This window comes from Phalangium opilio, unplaced genomic scaffold (assembly GCF_054372755.1).
Source record: "Phalangium opilio isolate 3A_F unplaced genomic scaffold, DU_Popi_V2 ptg000025l_1, whole genome shotgun sequence".
NCBI classification, from domain to species: Eukaryota; Metazoa; Arthropoda; class Arachnida; order Opiliones; family Phalangiidae; genus Phalangium; species Phalangium opilio.
Genome location: NW_028324156.1, coordinates 3442263 through 3459265, shown reverse-complemented (window position 1 = coordinate 3459265; position 17003 = coordinate 3442263). Strand labels below are relative to the sequence as shown.

The 17003-nt window shown below is 38.5% G+C and overlaps 1 protein-coding gene across 1 annotated transcript; it reads left to right on the top strand.

The window, feature by feature from the left end:
* Positions 1 to 16698, top strand: LOC149691804 (homeobox protein unc-42-like). Its single transcript, XM_089869231.1, has 4 exons — positions 1 to 1187; positions 1247 to 2800; positions 10110 to 10444; positions 15273 to 16698. The coding sequence occupies exons 2-4, from the start codon at positions 2587 to 2589 to the stop codon at positions 15663 to 15665; spliced, it is 942 nt and encodes a 313-aa protein (XP_089725357.1). The 5' UTR covers positions 1 to 1187; positions 1247 to 2586; the 3' UTR covers positions 15666 to 16698.
* The last annotated feature ends 305 nt before the right edge of the window (positions 16699 to 17003 follow it).

Genomic DNA, 17003 nt, shown 5'->3' with positions numbered 1-17003 from the left:
CATTTTCACTCAAAGTAACTAGGCGGATTCTGTGGGCAAAGATAGAGACGAATTTTACCTAACGAATACTCTATCTCGCGCACGCTTGACCTCGACTTCACAAAATCACTATGTTAGAAATACGTCAGAATCATGACGCTGACGGATATGGTTAAACAACTTCGATTTACGCGTTTCATCCTCCCTTTGCTATATACATATTACATTAGATCTTTTAGTAGCCATGCCAAAAGAGATTATCTTTATAAGATTGGGGAAACTAACTGCATGGTGATTCTACACCTGTAAAAGGTAGAAAGAGACCGCTAGCTATTTAATAATAAAAAACATCGTTCAGATCGAAATTGGAAAAGCGTGCCCCTTATAACTCGGTTTCTGGAACCACTATATAAAATGAGCATTCTAGCGAAAGTCCAGATGCTACTACGCTCTTTAAAAATCGGCTTAAATATTTCATGGTCTTCTAAATAGAATGGCGGGGTCCTATTATATTATTGACCAGTGGCTCGCGTTGCTCATTTCGCCATGCACGGAGAGCTTAGTGCCAATCTCTCGGGGTTATAATCCCAACGTCTTTAAAAATAAGATTGTGGCTATTGGTCAAGAATAGATCTTTCTTAACGTTAGTCTGTTACTTCCAAAATATGTGACAGACGTTCTCTATCTTTTTTAACCTAAGATCCATAACTTGAAGTTTTCAAAGAAGGGTGGTGTCTTTTAGCTCGTTTATTGTCTTCTGCAGGTATAATGCCTTAACAGGGTTGCCACAATATCTGAAATACCTGGAAAGTCAGAGGATCTTAAAGGGCAAGTTTTTATTTAAAATGCACTTTTTAAACACAATTTAACGAGGTAGGGGGGTATTTTTCTCTTTTGCAAATTAGACGAGTTTAGTTAAAATTGGTTAACATGCTTTTTATCTTCTACGTCACAAGTAACTTTGCATAAACTGCCGATAGCGCGAAATTTTGTTCTTTTAGGGGAACAAAATTTATGTTTTTTGGTATAAATATGATGTTAGTATACTTGTCCTTTAAAATAGTCATAGTCAAGGAATTTCATATCATGAAATATAGGATATTTACAAGGAAAATTATTCAGGCAAAAAAATGATATTCAGACGGTCAGAGAAAATCTTGAAAAATCATGGAATTTTGACATGAAAAATCTGTGGAAACCCTGCTAAGGTATTTCACCCAAATCTGTTCAAACAAACATCCAATCTCACAAACTTTCGCATTATTAGCAGGATATACAAATAGAAACTTACCCATAATCCATTCCAACGTTGACAAAAAAAAATCTGGTAAAATGCCTCTACAAAAATATCTATTCAATATTTTATAATAATCTCTCCAAACTGAATCTGTATTCAGTTCTAAAATATGTAGAACTGTATAATACTTTTAAGAGTATCTAATAGATTTTGTTGTATAAGGCTATAATATTAATACATGTTGATATTATATATATATCTATATATATAATGGGGGGTAAGAAGGGGGTGCTATAACTTTATATAAAGGAGAGAAGTATAAGGAGCTTGCGAGAGTAAGGCTCCAGAGACTCGATACGTAGCCTGAAAAGTAGACCAAAGAGAAGCCAGTAGTGGAGAAGGGGATTTCGAAACAAAACAGACATTTTCGGGAGGGTAAACGGGGCGGCTGTATGGGGCGCCGCCTCTCGGTTCTCTAGGTTTATCCAATGGTAGCCTAGCTACGATTTTAACCTAGCGTCGATCAAGGCAAACATATTTTATTGGTTCAGGCAACGGCGCCTGAAATTCACCTTCCCCCTTTTCTAGAAGTCGGGAGAAAGATTTCGGTACAAGGGAAGGGGGGATGGTGTTGGAGCTTTCTAGATATCCGCGAGGCTGTAAGGGCCTAGGGTTAAGGCTAGGCAAGGCGATGGAAGGCGGGCAGAGAGGGGGGGAACGGCAAAATGTAGGCTACAACCCATGGAGGTTCGCGTCGGCGGGCGCCACCGTGGAACCGAGCGACTCCTAGACCATCGCCTTATAGTACACCTCGACGTATCGCTTTATAAGGCCGTATTCGCCCTAACTTCGTTAGTCACTTTTGGTTAGCTGGACAGATATTGTCAACCCCGCTTCAAAACACAATCTGGCCCCCGTTCCTGTCACATTTCCACTCGATTCAACCAAAATCTCCATCTTCTAACCGTCTAACGTTAGGGAAAACCTCACAAACCGAGTTTCTTTTTACAAAAAAAAATCCCTGAAAACTATAAAAATCATATAGTTTAACGGCATCGCCACCACTAAAGAAAAAGAAGAAAAAACAAAAAGAAACGTGTCAAAAAAATTATGTAAAAATACGATTTATAAAACAATAACCGATTTAATCCGCGGACGCGTGATTGGTGACTCGGAACGCCCCCCTTCCCCTAAGAAACTTAACCGAGTTCAAACCGATTATTCAATTAAAACACGCGTGATATCGCGTCAACCATTGTGGGTAACCCAAACTGTGAGAACGTAATTATCGCGTTCGATTCACGTAAAACTCGGAGACAGTTACTTAACCGAAAGTAACCATTTTTTGCGGGTATAATAGCAATCGAATCATGTCGGACGATCGGTTGTTGAGCGGAAGCGGTGGCGGTACGACTGGAGATCCGCATCACTCTCATCACCATCATCATCATCACCAGCATCATCAGAGAATATTGGACAAACGCAAGTGTGCCGATGATTTCACGAGTCTATACGGACTGGACAGCGTAGCCGCGTCCGCCGCTGTTGCAGCCGCTGCTGCTAGGAGCTTGGCCGAACACGGAGGTAAATCTATTCTCTTTACATTTTTCTAAGTATATTTGAATCCTTCCTTACCAATCCTCCCTCAAGTAAGTTCACGTTTAAGTCCTTCTCCGTCTGGAGAACTGGCCGTTTCTTATTCCCCTAACTGACCATGTGGGTAAACACACCATCCATTGTTAAAGAACGCTTAACCCTAACCCTAACACGCGACCTATGAACTCTAACCCTAAAACGGTTCTCTATATTACATAGTTTAAATAACCCTATGACCATAATTAGTCCTGGTAAACACCGAGCGTTTTATCGTTAGACGCGGCTAGTGCAACGTCTTTTCTATCGCGGCGTATTTTTCTCAGTGTGTGTGTCCGCTTTGGTCGTAGCTCTTTTATAAAAGGGGTCGTCTTGAGCGAACTCCTCCTACTTTGATTCGTGTAATAAATGCAATAAATCAAGCCAAATTATTTCACCCGACAAGCTTCTCTAGTGTAATTGAATGTAAGAACAAGTTCTCATTTTTAGTTGACAACGTAATAAAGTTTTCCACGGGCTTCTCCCGCTACCGCTGTCCTTCCACCCATCTCCTCCCCCCAAATAGTAACCCCCCCCCCCGCCCGCTTTAGAAAGACACAAGAGCTAGAAGTGTCGGTAGGTGGTTGAGGAAATTGAAAGAACGTAAGTGAAGGGGGTGCAAAAGAGGAAAAACGGAGAGCGAGCGAGCTTCGGAGAGTGTGGAATTTTCGGAAGCTAGAATTTTCGACGTTGGTCCGTTATTAGATTCCTAATTCTATAAGGGGTGTACCCCTCCTCCTCCTCCACATTCTCTTCCCCCATACCCCAATTCTATCCGTCTAGTTGAGCCACAACGTTCTAAGTCTGCTCGTAATTACTTCTAGGGGTCCAATTGCCCAAATTCAAGCTCACTCTCTACCCTCCCCCTTTCCCGATGCTTGTATAAAGTCCGAGTTAGGCTTAGCTCCTAAAAATACAAGTCATGTTCAGGTATATCTTCTCCCTCCCACTCCTTTTCCCCCCTTCCCCCTCGCGTGCGACTTAAACTGATTTCGCATCTCCCGCATTTTCAAAAATCGCTTTAGCCAGCGACCCAGCGTGACGTCGTTGACTCGTTGGGCACTGTCTCTCTTTTACTGTAGGAGGTTTTTTTTTCATGGGATGAGTAAAAAAATGGGAGGAAACCCGCGATAGGATTGAGAGAGTAGGATAGATGGAGCAAAAACGTGAATAGATCTTTAATGGGGTAAAAATTCCTAGCTTGCTTGGGTGATTTTTAAAGTATGAAGTATAAGTATGGTTTATGTTGGATAGAGTTTTTATACTTCAGTTTTTTAAAATTGTAGGTGAATTTAATGTTAAGTTAGTTTAGGTGAAGTTAGATTCGTAGGTGACCCCAACAATAGCTTTAGTTATGACGAAGAGTTTAGGTATTGTTTTGAAAGAAACGGATGTTTACCGTAAATGGTATTTTCCACCTTGCGCCGCTGAATCTCCGCAACCTTTGTCAGGTAGGATGCTTGTATTATGTAACACCCATGCCGTCCTGTTTTTATTCCTTTGGATCGATTAAAGGGGTAGTTATCCATACGTTTTGTGTAAAGGCGTTAGATAAGTGGCAAAAAGTCGCAAGATGACTTGGTCCAATTAGCTAGCTGAACTTATTTATAATCTTGGTTGTACACAGACCTCGTGAAAGATGAGAATGTCACAGTTAGGGATGGTGTTGCTTATTCCCTTACCTTTAAGTTTTTAAAAATACCAAAACATTAAACACTACTAACCCTTTAAAAACTAAAAGACAACCTTAAATGTCTTTAGCGCCACTTTAGAACTGTCTAGTTCATTTCTTAGAATCGATTACTCAGGCCTTTCTTTCCGCCTTCGTTAATAATTTTGTGAATTTGTATTAGACGTTAAATATCTGATGTTCGTGAAACACTTTTTATCTTAAGTTTAAACCCGTAATATATTTCTTATAGCGCCTTTAAAACTCTCAGGAAAAAGCCAACATTTAGGGGCAAACCTCTCAATATATTTTCTACCTGCCCCTGTAAAGCATTTCGTTGCAATACACCGGTGCTAAATAATATTTTTATATTTGGAAATTGGTTTTTATTATAAAGTATAGACCTAAATGGTAGTAAAATATAGATTATTTATTAAAAACGTGTTTTGCATTTTTAAATTTGTCAAAACCCGTAATATATTTACTGTGGCAGTTTTAGAACTCTCAGTGAGAAGCCAACATTTAGGGGCAAACCTCTCCATGTATTTTCTACCTGCCCCTGTAAAGCATTTCGTTGCAATACACTGGAGCGCTAATACCAATTTATTATTTTGTTTTTCTGGATATTGTTTCTAATTTTAAAATATAGACCTAAATGGTACTAAAACACAGAGTTTGCACTTTAAATTAATCAAGTTTAAATATGTCAAATAAATGTTAACGTTAATTCTAATTCTAATTTTAATTTGAAAAATGGAAAGTGCATACGAGATTTCAGGTCAAATTTTATAAACTAGCTAAAAAACAGATGGAATTTAAATGTAAAAAAAATAGTTAATATTTGTGATATCAGGAATGCATACAGCTAATTGGAATTAATGTTCCCCAATATTTAACATATTTCTATGCTGTATTTTTGGGTCGGGCTTGAGAATTTTCTAACTGTGATTTGATTGGTTGGTAGCCATGCGAGGTTAGATTAAACGCTTAGCCAGAGAGATCACTATTCGCCAGGTAAAATTCGTCATACATAATGATAAGTCTAGCTCGCTCTTCCCACAAAATCCTAATATAGATACGATTCCTATTAGCTGTATGTATTCCTGGTGATATTTATCAATGTTTGAATGTTATCCCCAAGTGCCATGTATAGTGTTCCTCTCTTTGTTAGTCTATAATCTATCATCTCCTGCTGCGGTAAAAACCTTATATTTTAAATAACAGTAACAGTTAACGCTCCTGGCTGGCTCATAATCAGGGCTATTTAAACTTTTTTTCAACTATGAAGGGATCGTTCTAAGCCCCTAATCCCGATCATCTCTTTCGGAAGCCGTGATAAAATGATGAATAAAGTGGCGGCGCGTGTTTGTACGGTGTCCCCGATTACATCTCGCCTCGACCCGCGCCGAGCCGCGCTCTCTTTGTTGACCGAGCAAATTTTCGGGAGCATGCCGTGAACGCCGCTCCGGGTAACCTTAACCCGGCCCGCTAAGAACCGCACTAGTCCTTTTGTTTAACTATCACTGTTGTATGCGTTCGGAAGTGTGGATTGATAGTGTTGCGCTTTTTATCTGATCTTTGTAGCTGTTTCTAATAGTTTTGTTAGGTTAAAGGGCTACTTAAACGACACTACAATTTCAAAATTACCCTTCCTTTGTGATATATACAGGGGTGCTCATAAGATATGTTCCATAAGTTTGTCACTGGTTAGTACTGAGAGCTTGTCATGAAATGAGTGAGGTAGGTCATAGATTCGAGTTAAAGCAACGCCTGGTTTTTGCGCTGTCAAAGGCTTACTATAGCAGACTAAATAGGACCTATTTGGATCATGGAAGTCCTGCAAAACTAACCACTAAGTGTAGGACTTCAATTCTCGCTTGTCGTTCTAACTCGAACTAGCTCGAGGTGTAAGTCTCTAGCATTACGATGTATAGGTAGTGTCATACTTATCATGGAACATATCTTATAAACTTATGGGGTACTTACAGGACCGAAGTACATACAGTGGGTTAGTTCTATGGGAAATGTTAAATTTTGGATGGAAAATGTAACTTCTGTGACCGATGTTCCATAAGGGACGCCCCTGAACAAGTTTAGAAAATTGAAGTGATTACGGATGTCCTCTTAGTTAAATAAGAAATCATTGTCTTAAGGGGTCATCCCTAAAACACTAAAATCCTAACTTGTAAACAGTGTCCCTTGTGGCAAACTATCATAATCGCACAGCGAATTTTATGGGTCTTGTAGTTATCTGTAAGGTTATAGTTTTCCTCGTCAAGATAACCCTTTCAAATACTCATTCCTAAATAGTGGAAAATTCGTGTATATTTTACTAAATTTAACAATCCGAGTTTAAATTATGTCATGAAAACACCATTTAACGCTCAATTAGGTTCTAACATTCCAAAAACCAGGCTGTAAATACGATGTAAAATCAATAATCACAAGTGCGGTCCAATTAAACGAATCTAAAACGCTGCCTAAGGTTGAAAGACAATAATATATTCATTACGATGATACAAATAAGTCTGCCGCATTTGCCTTAATACTGATCATGAATATACAAGTTGCCAATTCTAGAACCCCCTCCTTACACCTGTCATCAAATCAGTTAGGGAACCCTTAACACGCGCTCTCTGCTCTATTCAAACGCGTATAAAATCTCCATAATGCTCATCGGAGGATGCGATTTCTGTTGAAGGAGATGGGAGGAATCTGCAGCCAAAGAGTGTAAGTGTTTTCTCCCATGAATAAATGTTATTCCTTTAGTTTACACCAGCTTCCATTGAGGGGGATATATTGTAGAATTTAACGGTCAACGGTTTCAGGTCTTGTTTCTAGGGTTGACTCTATGCTATAGCCGAGATAACCCGACTTTCAATTCTGCAGAATGTTTCTGAAAAGTCTATTACTGTCAGAAATTAATTGGGACGTTGTTTGGACGATTTCGAATGGTAAATGTAACTTTTGAACCAAGGCCCACCAGTTTCAAATTATGTTTTCAGCGTTTTACGGATGACCCCTTAATTTAATTAAGAAACTGATTTAGACAATGATTTCTAATCAAATTAAGGTGTAATCCTTAAAACACTCCAAACATAACTTTAAAACGGTGTCCATTGAGGAAAAATTATGAGAGAAGTTAGGCCTACATTTTCGACTCAAAATCGTCCAAAGAACATGTTAATTTCTTGTACACCGTTCAGAAACAGGGTGCATATTCATGTTATATTTGGATAATTTCATACTACCACTGATTGAGCTCTATTAAAACCCCCGTATCCCATTTCTTGGCCGTATCCTCCATCCTCATTGGAGCAGCTAGGTCTTTCATAAGCCTATATAGGTCCCCTCTGCACGCTTCTGTACAACAAAATAGTTTGACGGGGAGAAAATCTATTATTTCCAGCTCGAAATGTAGATATAAAAAGGCGCCCCGCTCAAGTCGAGAGAGAGCGAGCGCGCCCCAGCTCCCCTGATACTACATTAGCGCCAAGTGGTCGCAGGTGGTGTACTTTCAATGGATAATAGAAGTAAAGAATTCATTTTACCCTCGCGGAACCATCACAGGAAGCACCCCTACCTCACTCCTTCCTTGTTATAGAGTAATTACAGTGCAGATCTGTATAAAAAGTGGGGGATTTTACGGATTAATGTAGTAGGACATCACACACACACAAGAGAGTGTTGATTTTATGTTCCTGCATGGGATCCCTAGCTGTCCCGTCCTACTCCGGCCGCCGGGGTTAGGGTTAGGGTTAGGGTTTAGTTTAGATCTATAGGCTTCTGTCATTTTGGTTGGGACACATAAGGGAACAGGGGTTTTTCTGGTAAAACATTTTCTGACAGTTGTTTTATGCAAGGAGATTTTTTTTCGTGTATTGTACGAGGCTGCAGGTTTTTTTTTTATTTGTAAAGAAGGCACAAGTACTTTTGTGTTAGCTCTATTTCGATTGTCCCATTCAATCTATTGAATAACTTTTGACAAGAGTATGAGTTCTATTGGGTTCACTATAAAAACTTTACATAGGCTTAGAGTGTGTGTATGTTCAAGTCAAACGTTTTGACTGAGTTATCATTATGTCAAAAGATAAAGATAAGTATTATCTCTATCTCTTCAGCAAAGATTCGTAGCTTTGAAAAAAATATTAAATTCAGTTTAATCTAATCTAATTTAATTGATAGAGAAAACCGTATAGAAAATGAGGAAGAAAATGTAATTTAAAATTAAAGATCGACTTAAAAAAGGGGTCAATTTTTAATTTCGTAATTACCAATTCATTTATTAATAATTAATGATTTGTTAAAGAAATATAGGTCTATACAGGGTGATTCTGAAAGGTCTATTAGAAATTAAGGGATGTATGTTTTTTTTTGTGATTTAGAGTCGAAAATGTAACTTCTATTTTCACCGTCTTCAATTAAATTAGAAATCATTGTCTTTCTGTGTCTTAATTAAATTTAAGGGGTCATCCGTAAAATACCTCAATCTTAACTTGAAAACGGTGGCCCGGATGGTAAAAAGACACAAAAAAAATTACATTTCTGACTTGAAATCGCCCAAAAAAACATCCTCATAATTTCTAACACAACTTTCAGAAACACCCTGTATTTTTTAGTATTTTAACCCTCCATTAACCTTTCTTTAAATCAAAATAGGCTTAAGTAACGTGACAAATCAAATTATAGTCTATTTTAAGACGTCCCTGTGAAATATCTTTTTCGGTCTATTCTTCCCAAGCATGCGGGTATTTTTATCAATTTCATTATTAAACTAATTAACCGTTTGGAAAACATTGGTGGCCATATTTTGCTAAGTCTCAGGGAGGGCAAATTATTCCTTTGAGGTTTGGAAATCGAATTAATTATAAACAAGATCAGGTAACTACTCCGGATTTAAGAGGTGCTAGGTGTTAAAAACGAGGTTAAAAATGAGCCCCAAATTTGTGTCTCTCCATTTAGTCCTTCATTCCCTCCCTAAAAATCTCGTTGAATTCTTTTGAATTAACACGGTTATCGCGCCTGTAACCGTAGATTCTCTGACCCAACCAACTATACCTAGCTCGGTGTTCTTTCCAGCTGATTACGGTGAAAGCGCCATCAAAAACACTTTACTATAAATTATATTAATTTTCCGAGTGAGATGTATCGAGAGATGGGTGGGGATGAGGCTTTCTAGAGAGGTCCGCGTGCTAGAGGCGGATGCGAGTCGAAGTGACGCGATGCGATGTGGAGGGGCGTGCAGGTATAGCTAGCTATTTCAGGTGATTTTCCTTTATTTTCTTGTCGATGGGAAAAACGCTAGTTTCGGGTAGCGACTAAGTTCGGTTGGGTCCGTGGCTTAATCGTATTACACGGCGTACGCTAAAGGGGTACGCGAATGCGCTTCTCCGTTGCGTCCCTCTTCATGCTGCTGCTGCTCTTAATAAGACTAATTTTATTTAAAAGACCCTAAAATGATTAGGCCCAACTCGGAGTCATAGCGACAAGACGGGACGGGACGGTTAATTTCTAATTTAATTTACGATTATATTACGTTTACCTAATTAATCGCTTAGTAATTTAACTAATTTTCGGGTACGTACGTAACAGGACACGAAGGGGCTTTCAAGAAGCTGAAGATCGAGCCGGTGACCAGTGTTTCGGCAGCCGCTTCCGTGCTCGGAACGTCGGCCTTGACGGCGGCCGTCGCTGCCGGCGTCACTTCGTCCGGCTTATCGGCTTCTTCCATCGTTTCTGCCGGAGGAGGATCCGGATCGACGTCGAATACCTGTCCACCGACGCCGGCCCGACGGAGACATCGGACCACCTTCACGCAGGAACAGCTACAAGAGTTGGAGGCCGCCTTCGCAAAGAGTCACTATCCCGATATCTATTGTCGAGAAGAGTTAGCGAGGATCACGAAATTAAACGAAGCTAGAATACAGGTTAGTTTCATTTCTTATTATACTTCTTAACATAATCTCCTTATTGTTAAAATCTCTAGATTGTTGTCGGTTAATTTGTACGCAAAATGTTTACAAGTAGGGAAAGAAAAATCGGTTTCTATTTCAAATTGAGAATAGATTATAGCAATCAAACATAAATTAGGTATGGTTTAAGTTCATGAGGTATGTTCCTTCCATAAGTTTGTCACTGGTTACAAACTGGAGGTTGTCATGAAGTGAGGAGGTAGGTCATAGTTTCGAGGTAAAGCGACACCTGGTTTTGGCGCAGTTAAAGGCAAATAGGACCTAGATGGAAGTCCTGCAAAACTAACCGACTGCTAGGTAGTACTTCAATTCTCGCTTGTCGTTCTGCTAGAACTAGCTCGAGATGTAAGTCTCTCGGTATAGCATTACGAAGTATAGGTATTGTCATACTTATGGTAGGAACATATCTTATAAACTTATTACCCTTACAATTTGAAAACGAACTGAAGCATTAAGTGAAGTATCTTCCAAAATCCAAAATAATTACTTCATTCCCCCGTTAAAATAAATATATCTATAGATAAAAATCAGTAACGAAATCATGAATCCATGAAGTATTGAAATAAGAATAATATAGTTCGAACTGGTACAATTTTAAATTATATTTTTATTTCAATCCTTTATATGGCTTCATGATTTCTTTATAACATATATATATTTATGCAAGGAACGAAACATATCTTTCTATATTTAATATTTAACTAGCTTGATACGCTTATAAAGAGGAGCGAATATATATATATATATATATATATATATATATATATATATATATATATATATATATATTTTGAGAACTTTAAAAGCGTCAGAAAGAACTCTGCATCCCTAATAAAAATTCATCCAACTGCAGAAGGAATATTTTAAAAGGCAGGAAATATTTGCTAAAGTAAAGATATATTCCTTTTTTTACTTTAGCCAGCTTTAGCTTAAAACAAATCTGGCTTATATTCCTTCACCCCCCCCCCATGCACCCTCCTCTCCTTTTTTTTTGAAAATAAAAAAATAAAAAGCTGGGCTTCAAAAATATAGATATATAGAGATAGAGAGAGATATTTCAGTCTCAAGATATAGTTGGGTACATCTCTCTCTCTCTCTCTCTCTCTCTCTCTCTCTCTCTCTCTCAGCTACTAGATTTTCCTGACCGATGAAAGGTTTGAGAAAATCCGATTTAGCAAATCTATAAAAGGTACGCGTGCGCCATGATCTAGCGTAGGTATGTTTGTCAGATATATACTGTTTTCGCTATAGATAGTATACATGCATGCACTGAAGGGGATAGAGAAATTTTCTCCCTTGCGCCTTAACAGGGTTGCCTGAAATTTGTCATTAAAGCATCTTCTGCATCATTCAGGTTTGTGTTATACTTTTAAAGACATAGTCAATTAAGTCGAGTCATCTCATAGCAATTAATGTCATAATTTTGTCTTGCGTTTAGTTTATATATGGTTTGATTTGCATGAAGTTGGTTTTTTTATCTTTTAGGTTAGATTAGTTTTTTGGTAGGCCTAGCTGTTATCCATTTGTAATTTTAGTGGGGGGATCTTAATACAACAGTTTGGAACTGAATGATAATTACTGAATCCAACACGGAATTCTACACAAGCTTTTCAGTCTGTTGTTGTTGATAGTATTTTGAATTGCACGAGTTACAAATGACTGGCAACACTAGGCTCGTGACCCCCACTGTAACCTTTAGGCTTAGCGTATTTCAAATCAAGTTTCCAATGAGGTGTTATCGAAATTCCTTCCACATGCAACTATATTCAGAAGTACCGTAATGCGCTTCTGTTTTAACTGAATACTGCATGCATGGGATTGAAATGGACAAATTTTAGCGCTGTTTATTTGAAAAAGTAATGGAATGGAAGGCGACGTGCGGGTTAGGCGGGTATACTATTGAATTCATGATTGTATTGTCTCATTGAAGTTGAACGTGCGCTTATTTGGTCTATTTTTATTCCAGAGTTCAGCAAACTCGTGTTTACATTTTGGAAACTTTATCATTTTTAGTAAAGCTAAAGATGTTGGCGAAGTATCTCTCACCTTCCTTAGGAATAGCCTATCCAATACGTAGGAGGTAGATCTGAGGGGGGAGGATAAAGTGTGGTATCTCTCTAGAGGGATAACTCGCGCGCGAACTTAGGCTTAGCTCGCGGAATTTTGCGCCTATACCTCCAAAACTTGGTCGAAAGGCTGAAAAGCTTTCGCTTCGAAAGATAGAGAACTGTAGGAAAAGGGGGCGGATGTACGAGATATAAACTAGAGACTTTGAGAGACCAGAGTGCCCCGAAGGTTAGGAAGCTGGAAACTAGTTGTCAGAGGGTGGTTGGAAGGAAGGTAGGCGATGAGGAGAATGGTGCGAGAGAGATGGGGGTCACTTGGAGGGAGAGAGAGAGAGAGAGAAAGCCAAGACTTTTTTAGGCCTAGGGATGCACCCGCCGCCGTTACTCCCGAGTCCATTATGTTCAAAGCCGGCTCTCAAATTGAATTTGGAAACATCAGTGAAGCGGCAGCTATGCGCTATGCCTTTGCGCTTGCTTGTACATATATGGTGTACGCGGGAAAGCTTGGTTCGTTTTGGGGGAGGTAGGTTTCTAGATGTCTAGTCCTTCGTCGACAGGCTTGTTGCTGACTCGACCTCGCGGGAGAATACTAGCTTTATATACACGTATACGTTATTTTAGGCCTTTGCAGTTAGGCTTAAAGTATAGAAGTAAAAAAAAAAAGCGAGACACAACATTCGCGTCTTCGTTAACTGCTAGTAGTACTCTAAGAGCTACAGCTACCCCCCCCCCCCTTTTATACCTTAGTCCGAAGTTCAAGCCAAGGTTTGAGTCCCTATATTAGTTAATTTTTATTCGGAGTAACTTTCGGAAGTTTCGGTGCAGTGCGAGCGATTAAAGTTAGTTTATGCAAAGCAATTTCTGAAGATTGGAGAAAGGTTGAAGTCGACTGTTTCTTAGCCCCTTCACTAGCTGGAAATGAATAACTTTATGAGTCCTTGACAGGTTAGCAAAATGTTAATCTTATATCGCCTATAGTAGAAACCAACCCAATCTCGGAGGTGTAAATTTTCCCGTTCAAGTCCTGCTTTCACTATCTTAAACCGCACTCTTTTTTAGGTTGCATGCGAACTCTATACTTAAGAAAATAAGTAAACCATAATTTTATATATTTATAAATTCTAAAGTGAGAAAATATAAAGATAGAAGGTTTTTCTCAGGTCCATACAGTTCTTCTAGATCTTTAGTCATTCCATCTCACCTCCCCCCTGGAAGGAGGAAAGAAAAATCTACGTTCTCATTAGCATATCGTTCATTTTGAATATCACGGAAGTTAGTTCCTCTTCCCTTTCGTATAGCTCCCCTTAAGCCTAAATTCTCAGTTAGGATGGCGGGAAAATTTATTCCGCGAATGTTCGCTCATCTCCCGCCTTTTCACATCTCTCTCTCTCTCTCTCTCTCTCTCTCTCTCTCTCTCTCTCTCTCTCTCTCTCTTGACGTTCCTTTTCTAATTTATATGCAGCGTTATTTGTCTCTTAGGTACCTTCCCTCTCGAATGAAAATTGAAGGAAGAATATGTATAACGCTACAACATCAGTTAGGAAAGGGCCTATAAATCTTTTCTATAAGGTTTGAAGTTGAGAGATAAAAGGCAGTCTGCCTTTGTATCTGCTGACCTTTCAACCTGAGTCTGAATTTAAGGGTCAAGGGTCGTAATCTTAGTTCGTTTTGATGAATAGTATATACGTAATCTGAAATTTTAAAATAGATTTTTCAACATCTAATATTTTGAAATTTAAAGAAAGTTTAAAAATCTAGGAGCATGAAATTGGAGTCTATACGCTTAGTTAATTGAAATTAGTCAGTTTTTAATTATGTTTATTGTTAACTTGTAGCAAAGGGGGCCCGGTATTGCCCGAAATTAATTTGTTTAGATTTAAAACCTAGGTTGGATATAGGCTCCACTCAGAGCTTTGGTGTATTGCGGGTTAAACATTTCTACAGGCGTTGTATTGAAATAACATTAGTTTTATTCAGCCTGGTGGATTGCTTTTCCTCATTGGCGGCATCGGGTAAAACTGAAACAAAGAGAACCCGAAAGTTCTTTTAAATCGTAAATTAAGTTTATTTAGCTTTAAATAATGAGAATAATTAAAAATTTAGAGTATTTATTTGCCACTGAAAGCTCGAGTTGTTTTCTTTTTCAAATTGCATTAGTTTTCGCGCTATAGAGACTTTACAGTTGTTTGAGTAGTACGTCACACCAGAAGGGGGTAATAGAAGGATGACACTCTGTATCCTCTTAATACTTTAGTTATGTAACGTCATTCTTCAAATGGGCATCGCACCGTAAGGTGAATTCTGTAATTGTATGGCACTAAATCCCCAGCAAACAACCCACAAACCTCGCCTTCGGTGGGACAAAAATCCACAAGCCTGTCTTGCCAAATAGTTAAACGGTAATAGAGTAATGATGAGGGAACTATTTATCGGGAATGTGATTCGGTTAAGTAACCTTACTCCAAATTCTCCGATGTTGGGAAGAATGACGTTACACTTACCCAGCTTTGTGGTACAATTCTCTCGAAGAGAAGTATTATATACTTCTGGTCACACCCTCCTTGATCTTACCACTGTTTTGGCAACTATATTGGTGGGTTCAAACCACCAGTATGGCCGCGTAAATTATCTAACCAATTTTACTTAGCTCCTTCCCCCCAAAACGAAATCTGTCTAGGGTATTGAGTAAAGTTCTAATTACAACTCGTTATTCGCAGGTATGGTTTCAAAATCGCCGAGCAAAATACCGTAAACAAGAAAAGCAGTTGCAGAAAGCCCTAGCGGCTCCGTCGGTTCTGCCGGCTTGTAACGGCGCTATGATGAGGAACATTTATCCGACTTCGACTGTCTCTTCCCGAAGCTACCAATACCCTCCTCCGAACGCGATTAACAGCATGACGGCGGCTCGATATCCGCCGATGAACACCTCTTCGTACGCGCCCATGGGTGCTCAAGCTTTCTCCATGCCGCATACCACTAGCAACATGGCCGCGGCCATGAGACAAGACGCCGAAGACGATTGGTACAATAAAGGATTCACGGCTCTCCGGATGAATACCGCTTCTCATCCCAATCTATCTACGGCTCCCATGTTACAGTATCAAACGTAGGATACGTCCTACGCTTCCCTCTCGCTCTCTATCTCTATCTCTTTCGCGAACGCGACAGTCAACGGGCCACATTTTAGGCGGGTGTATAGCGAAATTAACTTTTAATATGGCGGCAAACGCGCGGAGTAGACTTATTTATAATTAAAATATTTCCCGTTTCTGCTGGGACTCTATATGAGACTGGGAAACCAATATAATTATTTTTCTTTTAATTATTTATTATACGTTTCGAATAGAAATTATTGATACTTCTAATTTGAAACGGAATCAAATTGAAATGGCGTATAAATTGTAAAATATGCATTGACTCTATGCTCTATTTGCCACGTTTAATTTATGTTTGGTTAAGATAAACGCTGTAACAATTTATTATTAATGAAATTTATTTAGGCTAGATCAAATATCGGATTCCATAATCGGGATTTTTAATTATGATGTGTTGTGTTTCTTTTATATTTTTTTCTTATCGACTTTTGGTCAAAAATTCCTAGAACAATTTCAATAAGGTCAAAAAAAGGTCTAACAGGAGAGTATTTAAAAAAAAAAGAGTGCTATATCTCAAAATCGCGCAAAAAATTATATAATATAATAGACTAATATAACTTCTTCGAAAATTAACACGACACTTAAAGAAAGTTTTACAGAATAATATTGCGGGTTTTTAGTGTCGACAACAACTCTAGTCGAAGCATCTCTCAAACTTACACCTAGTGTCTCAAACAATCTCGGTTCTTTCGTGATTGTCCGAGATTTTGATGAATTTCCGGAATGCTTTTTAAAAAACTGGACGCTTCAATAAGTGTAAATAACACTAGCTGTGGTTGTTTCACACGAGATAATCGGCTCAAAACGAAGATGTTGGAATTAAAACCAAAAACATTCGTAATATAATTAATTAACAGACTTGGAGAAGTCCGGGACACCATTATGATTGTATTGTTTTTGTCTTATTATAAGTGTATAATAACAATCTTAACAATTTAATGTCATGTTTTGTCGTAATGTGAAACTAAAGATTAAAGGTGTCTCAAAGTAGGTGAAGTTTACTTTTAATAGTCACCCGATCTATTTCTTTATCTGGGAGGACCTATACAATAGGAGTGCCAATCAGGATTCTGCATGGGGTGGTTTACAATTTCAACTTGCAGTGGAACGCGACTACTCAAACTCGTCACTCGATAACAACGTATTGAAATACTCGAAAAAGGTTGGAGTAGCTTTTTAACTTCTTAAATACTCGAATCCAAGGCTTATAACTTTAGCAGACTATGTGCTTATGAGGATTTATTTCGAAATTACCCGTTTACTGTTTAATTGTTCACTAACTTATTAGATATT